Here is a 23,203-nt window from a genome sequence, read left to right as displayed (position 1 = left end):
AGAATGTCATCCATAGTTCATACACACTGTCACACATTCATATTACACCCCACATGTTATTATACCATAGCCCCATCCATTACATGCAGAACATAACAAAGCAAGGAAGTAAACATCCAACTAGCACGTATCCTCGCCCAAGCTCATCGCTCAGGCGAGAAGGAATCTCGCTCAGGCGAGCTCCCCTTCGCCTAGGCGAAAGCTCGATAATCTTGACAGGAACACACGCATCAGCTCGCTTAGGCGAGCTCATCTCGCTTGAGCGAGGCAATCTCTAGCTCAAAACCCAGACCATCCGCCTGGGCGACGGTTCGCGCAAAAGAGAGTGGGCGAGTCTCTGCCAGCCTCGCTTAGGCGAGTCTGACTCGCCTGGGCGAGATTATCAGCTCCCACCCCTGATCTCACCTGTAGCAAGCACGTTTTTGCATCCAAACACCCACATAAGGTACCCCACACGTTCACAACAACGTACAATCTATACAATAGTAAACATACTCAAACACAGGCCAAGCATGACATAAAAACTCGAAACCCTAGCTCCCCTTACCTGGAAAAAGGCTAACAGCTGGGTCCTTGGGTACGAACAAAGATTACAGCAGCTCCTAGAGTAGTTTAGCGAGCTGGAAATAAATGAACATTATGAAACGAAGCTACCTAGCACGATCCCAGTTGGAATCCGAAACAACAGTGCTAAACAAAAGAGGTATGGGGTGGGGACAACTTACGCGGGACGGATCTAGCTCGAACAAGCGCGGCGGAGACCAAGGACGAAACCCTAGCAGGGATGATTGCGGCTGCTCAAAGGGGTAGGAGATCTGTTTCAGCAAAGTGAGGGGAAAGGACAGACTTAAGGTCTGTTTTCCCCTTTGGGCCAGCCTTAAGGCCCAAAGGTTTGGGACAACTTTTAAGATAAAAAGGGCATATAAAAGAAGTGAGCCTTACATATATCGTTGTAAATTTACATTCGTATATCTATATATCTATATTTATCATGAATGTTAAATAAATATGTACAAAATTATTTATCAAATCAACGTACTATTGTCTCTCACAAAAAAAAATGTGAAAATTTGCACACATCATTTAAGCAATTAAGCTAGTTATTTTAATGATAGAAAAATCATTCTATAAATGTTTTATATTATTCTTGAACTTTTCGTACTCATTATTATATTCATAATTTTTTCCGAATAAAATCTTGGACTTAAATTTTGTGTATAGATAAAATTCTCACAATAAAATTTTTCACGATGTTATGAATGTTCCTAAATAAGACTATCTTTTATAAATGAAGAAGTGCATGTGATATGGAAAAAGAAATTACAAGGTTAATAAAAAATGGCTTTGTATTATGTATAAAGTGAAGTTTATTAATTTCTACACTATAATTTTATATATAATTGAACATAATAGTGTGACCGTGCAACTAAACGAGGTAGAGCCCAAAGAAAAATGAACGAGTTACTTTTTGGTATAAATACACATTTGGTACCCAAACTTTTTCGGAAAATTCAATATGGTATCCGAACTTTAGGAATGTTAAATTTGGTACCCCCAATTTTCTAAAGAGATTCAATTTGGTCCTCTCCGTTAAGTTGAAGTTAACACCGTATCCGTACAGGACACGTGTCAAGCCATGACATTTTTATTTTTTTTTTAATTTTTTTTTCCAAAAAAATTAATTTTTTTTCAAAGAATTTAAAAACTGCCACGTGTCAGTTTTTCATCGTGCCACGTGGCAGCTTACAATCATGACACATGGCAGTGTAATAGCTGTTTTCAATTTAGTACCCCAATTTAAATTTTTGGTTCAATTTAGTACCCCGATTTTTTAAAATCATCCAATTTCGTCATCTTCCATTTGAGACCAAATTAGTAAATAAGCTTAATTACAACCTATATATACATGTTACAATAACTTTTTCTAATATATACATCAAATCATTTCACCTAAATACTTAAATTATTTTATTTTTTACATTTTAACCTTTGTAATTTTTTATACATGAAAGTTTTTACACTTGTACAAAATCAAATAATTTGAATATTTAAGTGTAGTGATTTGATGTATAAATTCAAAACAATTATTTTAACATGTTTATATAAGTTATAATTAAGCTTATTTACTAATTTGGTCTCAAATAGGAAAGGACGAAATTGGATCATTTTAAACAATTTGGGTACTAAATTGAACAAAAAATTTAAATTAGGGTACTAAATTGAAAACAACTATTACACTGCCACATGTCATGATTGTAAGCTGCCACGTGGCACGATGATAAACTGACACGTGGCAGTTTTAAAATTTTTTGAAAAAAAGATTAATTTTTTTGAAAAAAAAAAAAAAAAATTTCATGGCTTGACACGTGTTCTGTACGGACACGGTGTTAACTCCAACTTAACGGAGAGGACCAAATTGAATCTCTTTAAAAAATTGGGGTACCAAATTGAACATTCCTAAAGTTCGAGTACCAAATTGAACTTTTCGAAAAAGTTTGGGTACCAAATGTGTATTTATACCTTACTTTTTACTGCAAAATGACAAATAGTTATAAGGTTAAATTATATTTTTAGTCCCCATTTTCGTAACAAAATTTGAATTTGGTCCCTCAATTATTTTTTATCTCAATCTGGTCCCTATTTTGGGAAATTTGACCCAATCAAGTCCTTTCCGTTAGTGGTAGAGTAACGGTGTTAAATGGGGTGCCACGTGTCAGCTTCTGGATTTTTTGAAATTTTTTTATTTTTTTTTTGAAATTTTATTTTGAAATTTTTTTATTTTTTATTAATTTTTTTAAAATTTTTTTAAAAATTAAAAATTTTGCCACGTGTCAAGCGGACATCGTGCCACGTGGCAGTATTTGGGAGTTGTCATTTTCTCATTCTCAATTTGGTCCCTGTATTTTATTTTTTGTCTCAATTTAGTCCCAATTTTTGTAAAAATTGTGCAATTTTGTCCCTCTCCAAATTGAAACCAAATTTAATTTCTATATAAATATGCAAAGATATTTCTATCAAAATTGATATTTCAAGTAAATATTTTTAACAAGATTAAGTTTATTTTAATTTATATTTTACGTTAAACTTTATTTAAAATTGTTTTAAAGTTGTTAATAGAAAATAATATCAATAAAAAAATTCATAAATTATATTGATATTTTATTACATTATACTTTAATATTGTTTTTTATTTGAATTTATATTTTAAATAATTGCATATTTTTAAAATGTGTAAAATTCAATAATTTCTATACAAATATTTTAGTTAGTATAAAAATAAAAATTATATAATTTAAGAAAAATTAACTAGTTTATGTAACAATAAAAAACAAATAAATTTAAAATTTGAAAACAATTTTAAGTAAAATTTAATGTGAAACAAATTTAAAGAAACTTGGTTTTATTGAAAATATATAATAAAAATATCAATTTGAATAAAAAAATCAAATTTAATAAAAATATTTGTATAACATTTTATAATTTTTGTTTCAATTTGGAGGGACGAAATTGCACAATTTTTACAAAAATTGGGACTAAATTGAGACAAAAGATAAAATACAGGGATCAAATTGAGAATGAGAAAATGACACCTCCCAAATAGTGACACGTGGCACTGTCACTGCCACGTGGCACGATTTCAGCTTGACACGTGGCAAAATTTTAATTTTTTTAAAAATTTTAAAAAAATTAATAAAAAATAAAAAAAAATTCAAAAAAAAATTCAAAAAATCCAGAAGCTGACACGTGGCACCCCATTTAACACCGTTACTCCACCACTAACGGAAAGGACTTGATTGAGTCAAATTTCCCAAAATAGGGACCAGATTGAGATAAAAAGTAATTGAGGGACCAAATTCAAATTTTGCTACGAAAATGGGAATTAAAAGTATAATTTAACCTAGTTATAATTTGGAAAGTTTAGTAGAAACGAAACGGGAGCTGAAGAAACGCGTGTCCCTCTAAATCCTTTGTTATAGTGCTTGAGGTTTCAAATCTAAGACGTTCCCAGAAACCCCAAAGAAACGCGCGGTTTCGTTTCGTCACCACGTTTTCCTTTCTCTATTTCCCTGCTAAAAGGTAAATTATTCCCCTCTTTTTAACTATGTCGTTTTGATTCCAATGTTAATCTTCACAGTAATCGTGCATGATGCATGGATTATAGTAATTTCTGACATAACCTTAGAATTTCAGTGCCAGTGTTCGTATTAACGTTGTCACTTGTGCTATGTGGTCTGCTCTGTTTCCCAACATTTTTTCAAAATAATGGGGTTGGGATTTATGTGGATAAATGATTATCGTGCCCATTGTTCACTACTTTGATATTTTTTTCTTCTGACGTTGATATTTCTACTTGAATTCCAAGTAACTCGTTGAATGGTAGTGCAAGGGATGGAGGGAATAATAATAACAAAGGACTACATATTAGAGCTTGTTACTGGGAATGAATGAATGGATTTGTCCTTGACTTGAGATTGTGATAGTTGAAAAGAATAACAAAGTTCATATTCATTGTCATCAAGGTTACAGCTATAATGCTGCTTCAAGCAGCTATTTTTAGGTCTTTCTCATAAATTTTGCTGCTTCCCATTGAAACTCCAAGAGTTGGCCACTTTAGTTCTTATCATGATACCTGAATGTTGTCTTCAAGGAAGTTGGCTTGGTACAGGAAAATTACAATGTTTTTTGAGTGAGTGGAAGAATGTGTTCATGTTACTTTTTTTATATAATTTTATCTTTGCATTACGCAATTTATGTGTGTATGTTGAAATTAGGTCTGAGACTTCAGAATTGATACTATGTTGTCCCCCATGTAAATGAAAATAAGGTTACATATTCAAATTACATTGGCTAGTGATATAATTAAGAATTTGGTCTGAGTTTAACTTCTAGTGCAAAAGCGTCAAGTAACTTGTTCTGTTGGTTTCATGGCATACTTAGAATTTTAACATGATGTTTTAATTGCTTGGAAATTTCATCTTGTTGAATGTTTACCCATTCATGGCATGCAGTTCCTTGGGTTGGAAGGATGTCATCAGAATCAGATAAATGGGGGTGGAAGCATGTTAGTGTGTTTGGTGGGTTTGATAAGGGAAGCGGTACAAAAAGATGGAAATGTAATCATTGCAATGTAAGATATAACGGATCTTATTCTCGTGTCAGAGCCCATCTTCTTGGTTTTTCTGGTGTTGGAGTCAAAAGCTGTCCAGCTATAGATAGGTCTTTAAAAGAATCATTTCAAATCTTAGAAGAAGAGAGGGTGGCTCGGAAAAAGAAACCAGATACTGGCACTGTAAAGAATGGCAAGCGTGTTTGGACTTCTCGATCTAGTCTCACTCGTATCTCCAAAGAAGATGTAGACGAAATGCTAGCAAGATTCTTCTTTGCTGATGGATTGAATGCTAACATCATTAACTCACCTTACTTTCAGGAGATGATAAAAGCAGTTGCAGCTTTTGGCCCAGGCTATGAACCCCTGTCAATACATGATTTGTGTGGCTCCTTTTTGAGCAAAGAGAAAGAAAGGATTGATAAATACATGACTCTTGTGAAAGAATCATGGCCACATACTGGATGCACATTACTTTGTATAGGGCGCTTACATGGTATGCTGGGTACTTTTCAGGTTAATTTATTTGTGTCAAGTCCTAGAGGACTATCATTCTTGAAAGCTGCAATTGTGGACAATATTGATGGACCAAGCAATTCTCTTCTTAGTATCCTTGGAAACACAGTCATGGAAGTTGGGCCTACTAACGTGGTTCAGATAGTTTCACGTCTAGGCCATGCCAGTGCATATTCAGAATCCTATACATTGCCAGAGTTTCCTCATATATTCTTGTCTCCTTGCTCTTCTCATTCTATTCACATTTTAATGGAAGATATAGCCAAGTTGGATTGGATAAGACCTGTTGTTTTGTGTGCTAAAGAAATTGAGAAATGTATAACCACATTTCAGAATTTCTTTCCCCATGTCTTCACTCAAAATGTGAAAGGGACTTCCGACTCATTCTTTGCCAGAATTGCTCCTTCCTGTTACATAGTCCAAAAGATACATGAACTGAAGCTAGCATTTCAGGAAGTTGTTGTGAGGGAAGAGTGGAAGCGGTGGAAGCTGAGTATTGCTCAGGATGTTGGAAGTGTTGAGGCAGCCATATTAGGGGAAGATTTCTGGAGCAGGGCTCTTGTGTTGTTGAAAATATGTGAACCTTTCATCAAATTGCTTGTTGTGCTTAATATTGATACGGACAGATGTGTGATGGGGGATGTCCATGATTGGCGTGTTCAAGCTATTGACATGGTGAAGAGTACAGGAATAGATGTTTGCCTATTGAATCAACTAGAAAGGTTGATAGAAAACAGGTGGGAAGTGCTGTTTTCTCCTCTTCATTCTGCAGGTTATATACTGAACCCCAAATACTTTGGCAGAGGCCAATCTAAGGATAAAATCATAATGAAGGGTTGGAAAACCACTTTAGAGAGATATGAGTGTGAAAGTGCAGTAAGAAGAGTTCTGAGGGAGCAGCTTAGTTCTTACTGGAGGCTTGAAGGATCCTTGGGAGAGGAAGATGCTGTGGATTGTAGAGATAAAATGGACCCAGTTGCATGGTGGGAGAATTTTGGTTTTGAGATACCCCACTTGCAAACCTTAGCCATAAAAGTTCTGAGTCAAGTTTCAAGTGTTGCAATGTGTGAAGAGATATGGCAACATAATGGTAATCCATGCGAAGACACAAGTTCTGGATTGGGGTTAGGAAAATGGGAAGACCTTGTTTATGTCCAAAAGAATCTTAGAATTCAAGGTCATAAAAGGGATTTTCAGGCTCATCAGCAGCTTAGGGACATGGTGCTGAGCTCCCCTGCAGAATTGAAGACAAAAACTGTTCTTTGTAGTTCTGACAGATAATGGTAAATTATATTGGAATAAGACTTGTTTAGTGTTTTATAGGGTTTTTTTGTATGCACAAAAATTCATTGTAAATTTTATTTGTTTTGATTCAGAAAATGTATATATGCGCGCAAAGCTGATTCTAAATGTGAATCCTCTATCTCATTTCTTCTATGCAAATTGAGAGTCGGATTTTAAAAAGTGAAGGGGCATTCCGAGAATTGAACTCGGGACCTCTCGCACCCTAAGCGAGAATCATACCACTAGACCAAATGCCCTGTATTGAAGGAAGAAGATTAATTTATTTATTTATTCTATGTATATCAGACACTAATTTCTCCTTGTTAGGCTTCCTCCAATGAAAGACTACAGAGAAGGTTTCTGGATTATTCTCATTCAAAAAGATTCCTCATACATATATTGGTGAACATCTACCAGAGATTTTAACCACTTAGAAAACACTACCCTGTCACTAGCCTTATCTAGATATTTAACCTTTTCTTCATTCTTCCTTTTACAGTACAATCATAGTCTTTAAGGTTATTCACTGCCCTCTCACATTTACCAAACACACCTCATAATATTTACTATCCTACACCTCTTATTGATAAAGTATTGAAAATTTACAGACTAAAAATATAAAAACACAATATATAATAACAATAAAAGTTTTATAAATAATATAAAAATATGAAATGAAATTATTAATCTTACTTTTTACTATTTCATATTTAATTTAAATAATCTAAATTTTAATTTCACTCTAATTTTCATTTTTTCTTTTATTTTCACTCTCACAATTTCCCTCTCTTATTTTTAAACAAAGGTTAACATCCCAGTTTCTCAAACCCTAGGCAGCAGCAAAGAGAAGAAGTAAAACCACATCTGAGCTTTGTGGTTGCGGCAATGGCGGAGCACTTGGCATCGATATTCGCGACGGGGAAGGTCATGGTGAATTGCCCGTTCTACTTCAAGATCGGCGCGTGCAGGCACGGTGATCGCTGCTCTTTCCTCCACACGAAGCCGAGCATAAGCCCTACCATTCTGCTCTCCAACATGTACCAGCGCCCCGACATGATAGCCCTCGGCGTCGACGCCCACGACAACCCCATCGACCCTCGCAAAATCCAGGACCACTTCGAGGAGTTCTATGAGGATATCTTTGCGGAGCTCTCCAAGTACGGCGAAATCGAAAGCCTCAATGTATGCGACAACCTCGCCGACCACATGGTATGTTCCCTCCCCCTAACCCTAATCCCAACCCCTTGCTTTCTCCATTTTCATTACAATTGAACGCTGTGTCGTTTTCAGGCGGGGAATGTATACGTTCAGTTCAGAGAGGAGGAGCATGCTGCCAATGCGGTCAGGAACCTCACTGGACGGTTTTATGCCGGTTAGTTATCTCCTTTTGTTTTGGTTCTCTGCAACTTCTCATTCATTCTGGTTTTCTTAGGTTCATCAATGCACGCCATTCTGCTACGTAATATAAATATTGAGCTAGTTTGATTGTTTGTATGGGTGCAGGTAGGCCAGTTATCGTGGATTTCTCGCCGGTGACGAATTTTCGAGGAGTTACTTGCAGGCAGTATGAGGAGAATACTTGCAACCGCCGTGGCTGCAACTTCATGCATTTGAAGAGGATTAGCCGGTAAAACTTTGGCTTTGATGTTTAGGTTGTTTTTTTCCTTGAAGGGGGGTGGTGTTTGTTGGTTACATGTGTTTTGGGGAGCCTTCACAAATTCTGAAACCAAATTAGTAGAAAAACTCAGTATAAAATTTGGTTTCAAGCCAAAACTAGTTAATAGTTATAGGCTCGATCAATTCTTGAACACCGAATTAAACATGCGAACATTTGCCTATGATCGTGGTAGCGAATATTTCAATGCGTTTCTGGATCATCTAGTATGAATTCAAACATGCTATAAAATTTAAAGCTTAACATGCTATAAAATTCAAACATGTTATGTACAGTGATTTGAGACACCAATTATTTGGGAAGCACCATAGAAGGCACAGCAGAAGCAGAAGCAAGAGTCCTTATGGGCATCGCAGCCATGATGAGCGATCCCATCGTAGTCATAACAGAAAGTACGATGACAGGGACCACCATCATGAGACTCGTGGTAGGAGACAAAGGAGTTCAAGTCCTAGACGGAGGAAGCACCGCAGTCCAGTCAGAGATGGCAGTGAGGAGAGGCGGGCAAGAATTGAGCAGTGGAACAGGGAGAAGGAAGAACAAGATCCTGGAAACAAGACTAAAGCTGAGGACATTGACAATGGTAACAAGGAGTGCTCTTTAAATGCTAGCAAGTCTCATGGGCATCGGCATCGGCATCAAGAGCAGGAACAGCAAACTCCAAATGAGGCTTATTGATCTGTTTATGTTATTATGGTTTGTGTTCTCTCCCTTTTGTTTGCCTATTCATTTGGATCTAGGCAGCATATTTTATTCTAGAATAGACCACCCACCGGATAAATACTGCTCACCAACCATTTTCCACTGTGCAGGTGGTGCAGGTGCACTTCTCTAACATGTGGTATGTGTTTCCTTCTTTGGATTTTTCCATTTTTTTATAGACATGATATTTGATTGTGTGTGGATGTTTGTGCTACTTGTGTTGGTTATTCATAACATTTTACTCTCTTGAACTATGTTTTCAACCATCTTTCTGCATTATTTGGTCATTCTTCAGTGATGGAATGTACTGGAAATACTGATGAGCTGAGCCCTGTTCTTGTTTCTATTGTATGTACGAAGGTCAGCTAAAAACTTGTGAATATGTTCTTTTTCTTGCTTTGTGTTGTTCCTACAAGTGTCTAATAATCCTCTAGCCAAGAATGTTTTGCCGGATCTATCTTCCAAAAAAGTTATATTTTGTTGCCATTCATGCCTTTTGATTTCTTCAAAGGTGTTTGTAATTTTTTCACACTTCCCTGTTTCGTAGATTTCAAAATAGCCTTACACCATTTTTGCTGATTAGAGTTTTTGTAACTTTTTTCATGGTCTTCTGTCATTGGCAAACGGATGTCCCTTTTCTCTACTTGCTAATTGTTAACATTCATAGGGTTTATGATTAATGAGCCCTACCAGTTTCAACTCTTTCACAGTTTATGTTTTTAGTTTCCATCAGCTCTTTCATTTTCTCTCTTGAAAATTTGAAATAGAATGATGTTTCACTGTTATGAGTTTTGCAGGTTTAGGTATTATGAAATGAGCCCTTTACTTAGTTGAAGTTCACCTTATTCATGGTACTAAGCTATTGGAGTACGTTTTAATATATCTTTAAAACATTGTATTTATTGATAAATTTGTTAATCTTTATAATAAATATTTTAAAATTAAAATAGTACAATTTACAAGGAAAAAAAAACTTGACATTTTCAATCTATTATCTGAAATCTGAAATAGGTAAAAATGGTTATAAAAAACCCATATGGTGAAGATATTAAGTCTTTCCCTTAACACCCCTTGAGCAAACCACCAACTTGTGAGGTTGTACTTTAAAATTAATTTAATTTAACTAGTTTTCGATATTTCACAGAACTGCCTCAAAAGAAGCGAGCCTTTACCATCCAGACGCAACAAATCTCCTATATCACAAATCCTCGCTGACGATACTGTAAGCTAACCCTGACTCCCATTCCCTTCTCCTTCTTTTTTTCGATTCTCATTAGTCCATGCCTTGAATTAAACATGGTCTTTTTCAGATGAGAATGTGAGTTCAGATCAGAGAGAGGAACGGAAACCTCACTCAGGTTTTACTTTGGTTAGTTGTGTTTTTGCTCTGTTTTGCTTGGTTCACTGCAACTTGTCATTCGTATTGAAACTTTGATAATGGCAAGCTAGTTTAGACGGAATAAGAAAAATCATTTTTTAAGGGATCTCAATAGTTAGAAGTATTGGTTTTTAATTTATTGTTCAACCATTCAAAAAAGAGTTTGATAATTGATGAAAACTTTCCAGATTGTGCGCACTTTCAGCAAAATATATATATATTCGAATGTGGTGTGAGAATTGGGGCGTATTATTCCCAATGACGAAAAGTTTAGTAATCTGAAGGGGGGCGTGGCGCTCAGCGATCAAAAATCAATATTGGGGCTCCCTATTGCAACTTACTATCCTTGTTGCTTCTAAGGTCGAGAAACCCATTTGATTCCATGCCCTCTCCCTTGTCGATACTTGGCATCCCGAGGGATTTCCAATTTTCTCCCAATTCCCCCATTGTACCGTTATGTCTTCTGATTCTGTGCATTCTACCCTTTTCTGAAATGTTTGAGTTGGTTATCTAGAACGCATTATGGTTGGCACCACAACTCATAAGCGCAGTACATTTTGCCAACAAATTAATTTTGAAGTTTTTTTGGTGTGCGTGATGTTATTCTGGTGTGTAAGGTTATCAATTCATTTTAGTCCCCGATACAGTCTTTAAAATTGTAAAATAAAAATTGATGTGATTGAAATGCTTATTCTAAGTAAAATGTTGTTTGTAGCCCAGTGAACAAGGCAGGGTTATTAAGCAAGATGTCCTGTGGGTAAAATGGAATGATACGATTTACAAATGGTGGTGTTATTGTGGATTTAAGTATGCACTGTACTAGTTACTGATTTTTGTTATTTTGTATTTTCGATTTTATTTTATTTTAAATATGCACGTAATTTTTGAAGGAATTTGTATATGTAAAACAATCAGAGATAGTGGATCACCCCCCCCCCCCCCCCCCCCCATTCAAGGGTGCATGGTTTGTAAATAATACTTTGTTTCACTTATATTGCGGGGTAATTACATCAGAATAATATATGTTGAATCCTGAATTGTTCTTGTAAAAATGTGGTATTCCTTGATATAATTTGCACAACGTCTGATACCAAAAAAGTGTTATACTTCAAAATGCAGATTGTAATGCTGTAAATTACTTCAAAATGATCCTGCATGTTAGTCAGGATTTGAGTACATATTTATGAGCAATGAAATTAATATTTTGAGTCCATAACTCAGATGCAAATGAGTAATGGCAACACAATTAGCTTCCATAGCTTATTGTTTGGTCTTCTATTGATTGTTAAAATCCTTGTAATAAACCACCTTTTTGGTAAATGTTGACTATTTTAAAACTGTACTACTCATCAATATTTTTAAAATAAGCAAGATTGTTCAATTTTACAGGGTTATGCAAAATGAAGAACTTTAATTATATGCTTAAATTGAACGAAAGAGAATTTTAAAAAATTAAAATCAAATGACAATTTTTTGCTACTTTTAAATCGAGAAATGCTAGATTGAATAAAAATTTACTCTTCTTCTATCAAGTTTACTAAGTACTTTTTTTTCTCTTCATTATTTTCAATACTTAACTTAGTCGCAGTTTCTTTGATGGCTATACTTGACCTTTTCCTCGATCATCTTCTTCCATATAATATCAATTTCTTGGCCTTTTCCTCGATAATTTTCTTTCATTTTTATTTATGTCTCTACCTACAAACCTAATCTATCAGACTTATCAAGAAAGAGGTTGGTTGACAAAAACTCATTACGGCTAAGTTCGAAAAATTTTGGTTGAAGTTGGGCTAGATGTGTTTTGTTTAGTGGTGCATCAATATTTTGGCTTCCTTTATTTCATTATTACTCATTGTTCATATAACATTTCTTCACCACATCCTACTTAATCAATAAAATATTATATGTGATCATTTTCCTATAATTGTAAAAATCTAAATAGAAAATCAAGAAAATCATGTTAAAGAGTGTTTAAAGAAAATTGTTGAATATCTCACTTCCTACATAAATATGATTAAATTATAATATATAAAATTATAATATATAAGTGAGTGTAAATAAGACAATTTTGTGAGATTGAGTTAGATTTAAATTTTAATTTTTTTAAAACGACATTAGAGTCATTTAGAACTTATATTAGTCAAGTTTGTTGGCCATATTTTGTTTTCATTATTGGGTTTTTCCTAGAATCACGCTTGAGATGTCCGATGCTTGGTGTAAGGAAGTGTGTTGAAGATCTAATATTGACTAGATATATGATCATATAAGTGATACGAATCTCGCCTTAGACTGTCCCATGCCCGAAGGTCGAGATGGTTTGCCTCGTGCCTAATGGTGTAGACGGATTGACTTGGGCTAAAGGTCAAGATGGTTTGCTCCGAGTCAAAAGTCGATATGGTCTACAAATGCTAAAGGTTGAGACGAGTCGCGTAAAGTTGTAAGTCAAGACAAACTAACTTTGATTGAAGATCGAGATTGGTTAGTCTAAGTGGAAGGTTGAGACAAGCTTGGTTAGGTCGAAAGTCGAGATTTGTTAATCTAATCTTAAGACCATGATAGATTAATCCAGGTTGAAAGTTGAAACATGTTTGCTCGAGAAAAAATCCGAAATAAGTTGATTTGGAATAAATATTTAAATAAATATTTTTTCATGTTAAAAGAAAAAGGTCAACAAATTGACCCCAAATCATAAAGCTTTTATAAATATTTTGGACGTATGTAATATTTCTATTAGGAATTTTTTGATTCTATAAAGTTTTTTTATACCGGTCCATGCGGGTCACAACTACTTTCTGAGACTAAATGGACACGTGTAGCTCCAACTACTCTCTAGTAGGCAAACCTTCCATGTAGCTTTTGCATTAATATACCTCCCTCCCACATCTACGTGAGGGAAAGCACACGCTTGAAGGAAAAAAAAAAGAAGACAAACTCTTATCCAATTTGTATACCAAAATGTCTTTTTTATTATTGGAAATGAATCTTGATGTAATTTTTACACGCCATATTTTCGATATCATTATTGATAAAATTACACTTATAGAATCACATTCTTATGAACGAATATAATAACATCAAGAATAATGCAAATAAGATTAATAAAAATAGTAATAATAAAAAAAATTGTCTTCTTTCATATATAAAAGATAGAACTGGTTAAATTGTGTCATAGAAAAGTGTGTACAATTGTATCTAAAATATATGAAAACAAACACCTCTGGAAAAGACCCTTATACCCATATTTAAATTTTTGACACCTGTCCAATTTTTTGGTTTTTTTGTCATTCTCCTCTTTTAATCATTTTAACTCTTCCTGCTCTCTGTAAATTGAGATTCATCTTTTAGGCTTCTTGACTCAATTTGAAATTTTTTGTCTTTTCTTTCCTTTACATACTCTGCTCCACTGATAGGACAACAATGAAAGGATTGATAGACGTTCCCAAATTGGTTTCCCGCTCCTTTGGCATTTGCACAACCCACTCAAATTCCCAATCTCCTTTTTAACACAAAAAAACCAATTATCAATCTCCGTGCATAAAACCCCTCACCTTCCATCTCTTTTTCTCCCCAAAACCAATCTTTCTCATTCTCTTCTCCAATCACTCCTTCATCTTCTCCACTTTACAACCAACACCGGAGAAAATCTCCTCTTGATTCACTCAAACGCCGACGAGAGTCCAACGAGCCTCCACGGTCAGCGGAGGTGACGACTTCACCGCGCAACCACCATGTTCACTCATCTTCTACCATAATCGACTCCATCCCTAAAATTGCCCATATCAGACCTTTGCCGTACTGAGACTCCTTTAGTTTCACCTCCATTATCCTTTAGTTTCATTTTTTTTCTTTATTTTTTGTGCTTATTTTTGCATTATCTTCTTTCAGAAATCATTTCATCGGCCGCAACACGAGTTTGCTGCGTTTGCAAATTTCAACGAAAAGGAAAACGATGACAATGAGCAGTGGTGGTTCTTTTTATTTTTCTTCCTGTTTGATGGCTTTCATGTACAACTTTTTGGGAGATAGTTTTTGAATGTTTCTATCATGTGTTTAGATTATTAAATTTTAAAGTTTTTAACTTTTTTTTTTTGTTGTTTCTTGGTTATTCTTCTTCCTGTTTGATAGCTTTCATGCACTGGAAGTTTTAGGAAGACAATGGATAGAAAACTTTTGCATAAGAGTATGTAGCTTATATTTCAAGCTATGATTCCAAGTTATTGTTCTTTTAATAGGTATACATTTTAATTATCTTTATTGTACTATTAACAAATTTGAAAACTTTTGAATATATACTTTAGTTGTCATTTACAATTGTTATATAATAAAAATAGGCTAGAATCTTATTCATTTTATCTACTTAGGAGTCTCTTTAAGAACATGAAATAGGGAAGAGTTACTAATTAACAAATTTGATTTTGTCTAACGCTACTACAGTCAACCAGGTACCTGCAAGATTATTTGGAGGGCAAGAAGTGTATGTCCTTGGTATGTATGTACTGCTTTCAAACTTCATTTTTCTCCAAGCTGATTAAAGTTATACTTATCATAATATGGGGTTTTTCTTTCATGAGAATCCTATATATGTATTTGTGGTATAATTTTTTTTCTCAAAATCATGAATTTTACTAATTCCTTTTGTTAACCTTTACTTACTGTTTTCATAGATTTTAACACCAAAACCTGAAGAAGAAGATTATCTTGATACTTCGTATCTGATGTTTACGTTTTATATCCTATGGGTAAGTTTGGTTTAGTTGAAAATATATGCATTTAATTTGTTACTGTAGTTAATTATAGTATTTTATGCCTTTACAAGTGTCTTCTTAAACTTATGCCTTTATTGCAGCATAAAGGTATAATAATGTATCATAGGAGTAATTATTTCATTCTTTGCGGTTATATACATTGCATCCTTTGCAATTTTGTAGAGAACCAAAGGAACTTCTCTTTTAGTAATAATACTATTTTGATTTTGAAAATCTTATTCAACATAAATTGAAATGTAATAAAAATTAAAAGTTACCAAACTATAAGTTTATATATATATATATATATATATATATATATATATATATATATATATATATATATATATATATATATATATATAGTAGTATAAGTTGATTATTCATGTATGGACATTACTTTTGTACGAGACCAAAGTTCTCAATATTCTTATATTTTATTTTAACAACAATATGTTCATATGCATTTCATTTCAATATAATATATAACTCAATATATATTTTAAACAAAAATAAAATAAAATGTGTGTACCCATCAAGAATTAATTATTATAAATGTAATGTCTACAATGATAACAATACTTGCATTTATTTTTGTTTAAAAATGTTAACATCAATCCTACATTATGTTTTCATTTTTTTTAAGTTGATTATTCATGTGTGGACATTACTTTTGCACGAGACCAAAATTTTCAATATTCCTATATTTTATTTTAACAATAATATATACATATGCATTTCATTTCAATATGATATATAACTCAATGTACATTTTAAACCAAAATAAAATAAAATGCGTGTACCCATCAAGAATTAGTTATTATAAATTTAATGTCTACATTGATAACAATACCTGCATCTATTTTTGTTTAAAAATATTAACATCAATCTTACATTATGTTTGCATTTCTGTTTAAGTTGATTATTCATGTGTGGACATTACTTTTGCACGAGACCGAAGTTCTCAATATTCCTATATTTTATTTTAACAACAATATATACATAAGAATTTCATTTCAATATAATATATAACTCAATGTACATTTTAAACAAAAATAAAATAAAATGCGTGTACCCATCAAGAATTTGTTATTATAAATTTAATGTCTACATTGATAACAATACCTGCATCTATTTTTGTTTTAAAATGTTAACATCAATCTTACATTGTGTTTGCATTTTTTTTAAGTTGATTATTCATGTGTGGGCATTACTTTTGCACGAGACCAAAGTTCTCAATATTCCTATATTTTATTTTAACAACAATATGTACATATGCATTTCATTTCAATATAATATATAACTCAATGTACATTTAAAAAAAATAAAATAAAATGTGTATGCCCATCAAGAATTGTTTATTATAAATTTAATGTCTATATCGATAACAATACCTGCATTTTTTTTGTTTAAAAATGTTAACATCAATCTTACATTATGTTTGTATTTTTGTTTAAGTTGATTATTCATGTGTAGACATTACTTTTGCACGAGACCAAAGTTCTCAATATTCCTATATTTTATTTTAACAACAATTTGTACATATGCATTTCATTTTAATATAATATATAACTCAATGCATTTCACAATATGTTTGTATTTTTCCATTTTTCTTTAAATTGATTATTCATATGTAGACAATACTTTTGTACGAGACAAAAGTTCACAATATACCAATATTTTATTTTAATAACGATATGTAATATGTACGAAACAAAAGTTCACAAGACACCTGATTACTATACCTTGCCGCCAAAATCACACCCTTCAGATTTATTCTCAAATGTAGTCATTTCAATATTTCAATATAAATTAAGTATAACTATAAACTATGTATTGTGTAACTATGGATTATATTAATATATAATGAACATAATCAATGATCTTGAATAATTAGATAATAAAGCAGATTGTCATAATTAACCGAAATCTAAATGATATATTTATAAATCTGCATAAATTATATCAATAATAACAAAACTTTAATTTTTAACTAATATAATATATAATATTTAAACAAAATACCTATAACAACAATAACACAAAAACGAAAAAATACCCGTGCGTACGCACGGGTCTCATGATAGTTGTATAATGAAATTAAACTCACTTACTCAATTGTTATTTTTTTTATGAAACTCTGGTAGACTTTTGCAAAAAATAAATTTAAAAAATATTAATAAAAACTGTTATACACATATATATATATATATATATATATATATATATATATCGTAATTAATTATTTTTGTTTAAAATATTTTTTTCACGATCGAGTACATAGTAGAAGCACACGTGATACTAAATTAAAAAAAAATAATCTTTTAGATTATATAGTCTTTCTAGAAAATGAATTCAAAAATTGAATATTAAAATGGACCTGATAGATTATTTTAATGATGGAAGGATGAACTATTAAATAGAAACATGATCAGGTATATTTAATAGAAAAATCGTTATTATTATATAAATTAATATTATTAAAATATTTTTAAAAAGGACAGAAATTCCACCCAAATCAACTGAACTGACTTGTGTTACTTTCAATATTTATTTGCAGGGATGTTAAGACGATTGTTAGGAGAGTGCGTGTGCGAGAGCGATTCAACTCAACAAACAAACATCTGTTTGAATTGATTGGAAGGACATCCAAACACTCCCTTAATTTTTTGTTCAAAATTAAATTTCAAGAAAACTATAAAGAAGTATCTAGAAAGATCCCAACTCCACCATATTCTGGCTTCTTCATTTCACTACAAATCCCCAATTTCTCAAACCCTAATCAGCAGCGAAGACGAGAAGTGTAACCGCATCTGAGCTTTGTGGTTGCGGCAATGGCGGAGCACTTGGCATCGATATTCGGAACGGAGAAGGACAGGGTGAATTGCCCGTTCTACTTCAAGATCGGCGCGTGTAGGCACGGCGATCGGTGCTCTCGCCTCCACACGAAGCCAAGCATAAGCCCCACCATTCTGCTCTCCAACATGTACCAGCGCCCCGACATGATAACCCCCGGCGTCGACGCCCACGGCCACCCCATCGACCCTCGCAAGATCCAAGATCACTTCGAGGAGTTCTATGAGGATCTCTTCGAGGAGCTCTCCAAGTACGGCGAAATCGAAAGCCTCAATGTCTGCGACAACCTCGCCGACCATATGGTATGTTCCCTCACCCTAACCCTAATCCTAATCCCAACCCCTCGTTTTCTCCATTTTCATTACAATTGAACGCTGTCGTTTTCAGGTGGGGAATGTATACGTTCAGTTCAGAGAAGAGGAGCATGCTGCCAATGCTGTTAGGAACCTCACTGGAAGGTTTTATGCCGGTTAGTTATATCCTTTTCTTTTGGTTCGTCAATGCACGCCATTGTGTCTTCGTTGTCTGAATATTGAGTTGTTTTTGGTTGTTTGTATGGGTGCAGGTAGGCCCATTATCGTTGATTTTTCGCCGGTGACGGATTTTCGAGAAGCTACTTGCAGGCAGTACGAGGAGAATACTTGCAACCGCGGTGGCTATTGCAACTTCATGCATTTGAAGAGAATTAGCAGGTAGAACTTTGATATTGGTGTTTCTTTAGGTTCTTTTTTTTTTTTTTCTTCAAGATGGTGGTTGTTTGTTGGTTACATGTGTTTAGAGGAGCCTTCACAAATTCGGATGACACTTTATTCTGAAACTAAATTAGTAGAAAAATTAAGTATAAAAATCCAATTCAAAAACTAAAAGTCGCTTCATACAAACATGCTATAAAATCTAAAACTCTATTTTTGTGATGTATGTTGTGTACAGGGATTTGAGACACCAATTATTTGGAAAGAACCATAGAAGGCACAGCAGAAGCAGGAGTCCTTACAGGCATCGGAGCCATGAGGAGCGGTCCCATCGTAGTCATAGCAGAAAGCACGATGATAGGGACCATCATCATGAGAGTCGCAGCAGGAGACACAAGAGCACGAGTCCTGCACATAGGAGAGGAAGAAGTCGAAGTCCTGGTCGGAGGAGGCACCGTAGTCCAGTTAGAGATGGCAGTGAGGAGAGACGTGCCAGAATTGAGCAGTGGAACAGGGAGAAAGAAGAGCAGGATCCTGGAAACAAGACTAAAGCTGAGGACATCCACAATGGTAACAGTGGGCACTCTGTAAAGGCAAGCAAATTTCATGGGCATCAGCTTCAAGGGCAGGAACAGCAATCTCCAAATGAGGCTTATTGATCTGCTTATGTTGTTATGGTTTGTGTTCTTTCCCTTTTGTTTGCGTATTCATTTAGATCTAGGCAGGATATTTCTTTCTGAAATAGACCACCCACAGGATAAATACTGCTCACCACCCATTTTCCCCTGTGCAGGTGGTGCAGGTGCACTTCTCTAATATATGGAATGTGTTCCCTTCTTCCTCTTTCCCTTTCTTTTACTTTTTGGATTTTCCATTTTTTAGACTTGATATATAATTGCATAGGGATGTTTTGAAACTTACATAGGTTTAGGTTATTCGTAACATTTCAGTTTTCTGAACTATGTTTTCAACAATCCTTCTGCTTTGTTTGATCACCCTATATAGTGGTAGGATGTATTAGATATACTGATTGGCTGAGCCTTCTCTTACTCCTATTGTATGTACGAAGATTAGCAAAAAGCTTGTGAATATGTTGTTTTTCCTGCTTTGTGTTATTCGCACAAGTGTCTAATAATCATCCAGCCTAGCCAAGAATTTCTTTTTAGGATGTGTGAGAAAAAATTGTTATACCGTCCTTCGTTCCTTTTGATTTTATCAAAGGTGTTGTCATTTTTTCACACTTTCCTGTTTCACAGATTTAAAGATAGCCTTGTGGCATTCTTAGCTATAATATAGTCCTATAATCCTCTTTGATGATTTGAGTTTTGTAACTCTTTCCATGGTTATCATCTGTCACTAGAAAGAGGAGTCCGTTTTCTCAACGGGCTAATTATAAATATTCAACCGGTCTGGCTCCTGCATGCATGTTACACTGGTTCATTTGCATTTTTTGATCCACAGTATACATCATTTTACTGTCAGGTACACTAATCAACACACATGAAGACTAATGAACGACCGGTTTCCACTCTTTCCTAGGGGTTTTTATTTCAATTAGTTCTTTTTTTTTTTGTTTTGGTTGTCCATGGAAAATTGAAAATTGAAACAGTATGATGTTACGCTGTTATGAGTTTTTGCAGGTTCAGGTATCCCTGCATATAAAGAAACGAAGTTAATTCCAGTTTACCATGGAATGTGTACAGGTTGATACTTCTTGGTATGGTCTTTGGAGGATGTTTTAATGGGTCTCTGAGCTGGCAACTAATCGTGTAGGAGTAAGATGAATGAGAAAACTTCTGTCATTTGCAGGCTGAGGAAGATGCTTTTCTTTTCTTTTATGGAATATTAGTATCATATTTGTATCCTTTAGATGTCCTATGGTTACCAACTTTCGAACTTGATTTTCCGTTTGTAAAATTTTTTCTTCTATGAGATAAAGCCTATCTTGATTTTATTTCGTTTTCTCTTTATTTTTAATTTTTATTTTTGTTTCGGGGAGCAAAAATGCATAGTATTTATAGAAGAAATAAATTTTAAGACTATGAAATGATAAATTATTATTTAGTAATCATTTGAAATAATTTTATTATTGTATATAATTCGATTCTTTTCATTTAGGTCTAAAAAATGTTTTTTTTGTAGAATTTCGCGTAATTACAATGACAGTTTTGGAGAAATTGATGACCAATCTTAACATAGTTTTGTGGAAAATATCAACAAGCCAAAATTTTATGAATAAAATTTTTATGCGTTGATTATTCTTGGAAAATATAAGCAGGCTACAATATTGGAAGGCAAGCTTTTGGATTCAGTTATGTATTGGGAGAATTTTAAAAAACAAAACTTTATGTAATAATGATAAGTTGTAAAAACAAAATACAAAATTGCAAAATTATGAATATAAACCTTAAATGTGTCACCAAATTATTTTTAAATATAATTAAAATTGTAAAAACATAAAGTACATAATTACAAAATTATGAATATAAAACTAATTATTTTTAAATATAATTAAAATTGTAAAAACAAAAAATACATAATTACAAAATTATGAATATAAAACTAATTATTTTTAAATATAATTAAAATTGTAAAAACATAAAATACATAATTACAAAAATATGAATATAAAACTAATTTTTTTTAAATATAATTAAAATTGTAAAAACATAAAATACATAATTACAAAATTATGAATATAAAACTAATTATTTTTAAATATAATTAAAATTGTAAAAACATAAAATACATAATTACAAAATTATGAATATAAAATTATAAAATCATAAAATTATACGATTATAAAAGTATAAAAGTATACAATTAGAAATTATAAAATCATGTAAAATTATAAAATTATTGTAACATCTTATTTAATATTTTAATAGTAAAACATGATATAATTGCTATTCATAAAGTGTAAATTATTTAATATTTTAATAGTAAGACATAATATAATTGCTATTCATAAAGTGTAAAAAGAGTACATGATTATTTTATTATAATTATCCCAAAAGACAATATTGAAACAAAAGAAATTTATACCGAAATAACTACGAAGGGATATAAAAATTAAGAGGTTAAAAAATAGAGTGAAATTAAGAAATACAAATATAAAATATTAGACAATTCCATATTTATTTCGGTTTACGTTGGATCCATGACTATTTTTTCATCTATTCACACCAATTTCATGATGATTATTGTAAAAGAAGATAGAATCAAACGAACTAAACACAAAAGTAGGTGAACTAATTTATTAAAGAAACAAACATATAATCGTTAATCTAATTTTATCAAATACAACGTACTTTAAACATTATAAAATAATAATAAAATCTACAATTTCATACTTTTTAAACTTAATTATCAAAATACATACATTGATATTGAATTCACTATAAACATGAACTAGTGGTGGTCTGTCCTCTATTTAAATGTAAACGATTATTAGAATGTCATCATACTTCCTTACTTGAATCTATACATCAATACATACACTAAATAAAACATAACAATAGAATTTTCATCATGGAATTCCTTGAATTATATCAACACATATATTCTCTACAGCTTTCGCATAGTCAACTATATCTAACATTAAAACAATAATATCAACCATTAGAGCCCCAAAATCAGTAAATACACAAAAAATAGTGCAACAGAATTGACCACTGAATTAGTAACTAAAGCACGCCAGCGCCAGTGTGACAGGACTGAATGCCCATGGAGGACCCAACGGCCTAGACTGGCGCTCAACGCTAAAGACTCTTAAAGCTCTCTTCAATGAGTGTGTCTAATGGTGCAATCTAATGTTCAACGTCAAAGACCACCGGAACTCTTGGAAGCATTGGCATCCAATGGTGCAAAAGCTCCACCCCACGCCAGTCGCAAATTGGCTTTCTGACTTGAAAACCGATGCTGGCACCCAGTGCTCCTTAGTGTCGGCCAACGCCATGATAACAGATATAAAATTATGAAATTTTATGATATTATAATTCTATAATATTATTACATGACTCGTAGCATATTTGTCCAAGAGAAAGAATACTATTACGGGAACAGAACAAATAAAAAAAGTCAAAACCAATACTCCCTTATAAGGGTCTCCATCACTCTTGGTAATTATGGTTCTTCTCCATTTAAAAAATTAAATAAATGTTACAATTCTCTATTAAAATATCATCCCGTCTCATAGATATTATCTCAACCTAATTTTTTAACATGAAAGTTTTTCAAAAGGATTTA

The 23,203-nt window shown here is 33.0% G+C and overlaps 3 protein-coding genes, 1 long non-coding RNA gene and 1 other non-coding gene across 26 annotated transcripts; 4 read left to right on the top strand and 1 right to left on the bottom strand.

The window, feature by feature from the left end:
- Positions 1-3,934: 3,934 nt before the first annotated feature.
- LOC114184044 (uncharacterized) lies at positions 3,935-7,003 on the top strand. The gene is made up of 2 exons (XM_028071278.2): positions 3,935-4,077; positions 5,010-7,003. Exon 2 carries the CDS (start codon positions 5,027-5,029, stop codon positions 6,902-6,904), a length of 1,878 nt encoding a protein of 625 aa, XP_027927079.2. The 5' UTR covers positions 3,935-4,077; positions 5,010-5,026; the 3' UTR covers positions 6,905-7,003.
- Positions 7,004-7,092: 89 nt separating this feature from the next.
- On the bottom strand, positions 7,093-7,164 carry TRNAP-AGG (transfer RNA proline (anticodon AGG)). Its single transcript has one exon. It is a non-coding gene; the product is annotated as a tRNA-Pro (tRNA).
- Positions 7,165-7,708: 544 nt separating this feature from the next.
- LOC114185952 (splicing factor U2af small subunit B-like) lies at positions 7,709-11,659 on the top strand. Of its 19 annotated transcripts, none has more exons than XM_028073941.2 (9): positions 7,709-8,116; positions 8,198-8,279; positions 8,411-8,534; positions 8,858-9,278; positions 9,395-9,423; positions 10,082-10,135; positions 10,429-10,506; positions 10,595-10,642; positions 10,851-11,244. In XM_028073941.2, the coding sequence occupies exons 1-4, from the start codon at positions 7,793-7,795 to the stop codon at positions 9,258-9,260; spliced, it is 933 nt and encodes a 310-aa protein (XP_027929742.1). In that variant the 5' UTR covers positions 7,709-7,792; the 3' UTR covers positions 9,261-9,278; positions 9,395-9,423; positions 10,082-10,135; positions 10,429-10,506; positions 10,595-10,642; positions 10,851-11,244. The 19 variants fall into 19 exon arrangements, with proteins under 19 accessions (XP_027929742.1, XP_027929733.1, XP_027929737.1 ...); XM_028073932.2 differs by lacking the exon at positions 10,851-11,244 and adding an exon at positions 9,580-9,644 and having other exon boundaries at positions 10,595-10,764; XM_028073936.2 differs by lacking the exon at positions 10,851-11,244 and adding an exon at positions 9,580-9,644 and having other exon boundaries at positions 10,082-10,151; positions 10,595-10,764.
- Positions 11,660-13,959: 2,300 nt separating this feature from the next.
- Positions 13,960-15,661, top strand: LOC146886524 (uncharacterized). Its single transcript, XR_014995385.1, has 4 exons — positions 13,960-14,454; positions 14,548-14,894; positions 15,097-15,147; positions 15,327-15,661. It is a non-coding gene; the product is annotated as an uncharacterized LOC146886524 (long non-coding RNA).
- A 2,306-nt stretch (positions 15,662-17,967) lies between these two features.
- Positions 17,968-20,909, top strand: LOC114185174 (splicing factor U2af small subunit B-like). Of its 4 annotated transcripts, none has more exons than XM_085673975.1 (5): positions 17,968-18,565; positions 18,651-18,732; positions 18,829-18,955; positions 19,194-19,632; positions 20,438-20,909. In XM_085673975.1, exons 1-4 carry the CDS (start codon positions 18,242-18,244, stop codon positions 19,612-19,614), a joined length of 954 nt encoding a protein of 317 aa, XP_085530101.1. In that variant the 5' UTR covers positions 17,968-18,241; the 3' UTR covers positions 19,615-19,632; positions 20,438-20,909. The 4 variants fall into 4 exon arrangements, with proteins under 4 accessions (XP_085530101.1, XP_085530104.1, XP_085530102.1 ...); XM_085673978.1 differs by having other exon boundaries at positions 17,979-18,565; positions 20,596-20,909; XM_085673976.1 differs by having other exon boundaries at positions 17,979-18,565; positions 19,749-20,909.
- Positions 20,910-23,203: the final 2,294 nt, after the last annotated feature.

Source organism: Vigna unguiculata, chromosome 5 (assembly GCF_037176805.1).
Source record: "Vigna unguiculata cultivar grain cowpea cultivar isolate G323 ecotype 2 chromosome 5, ASM3717680v1, whole genome shotgun sequence".
Taxonomy (NCBI): domain Eukaryota; kingdom Viridiplantae; phylum Streptophyta; class Magnoliopsida; order Fabales; family Fabaceae; genus Vigna; species Vigna unguiculata.
Note: the sequence above shows the minus strand (reverse complement) of the source record. Positions and strands in the feature narration are given on the sequence as shown.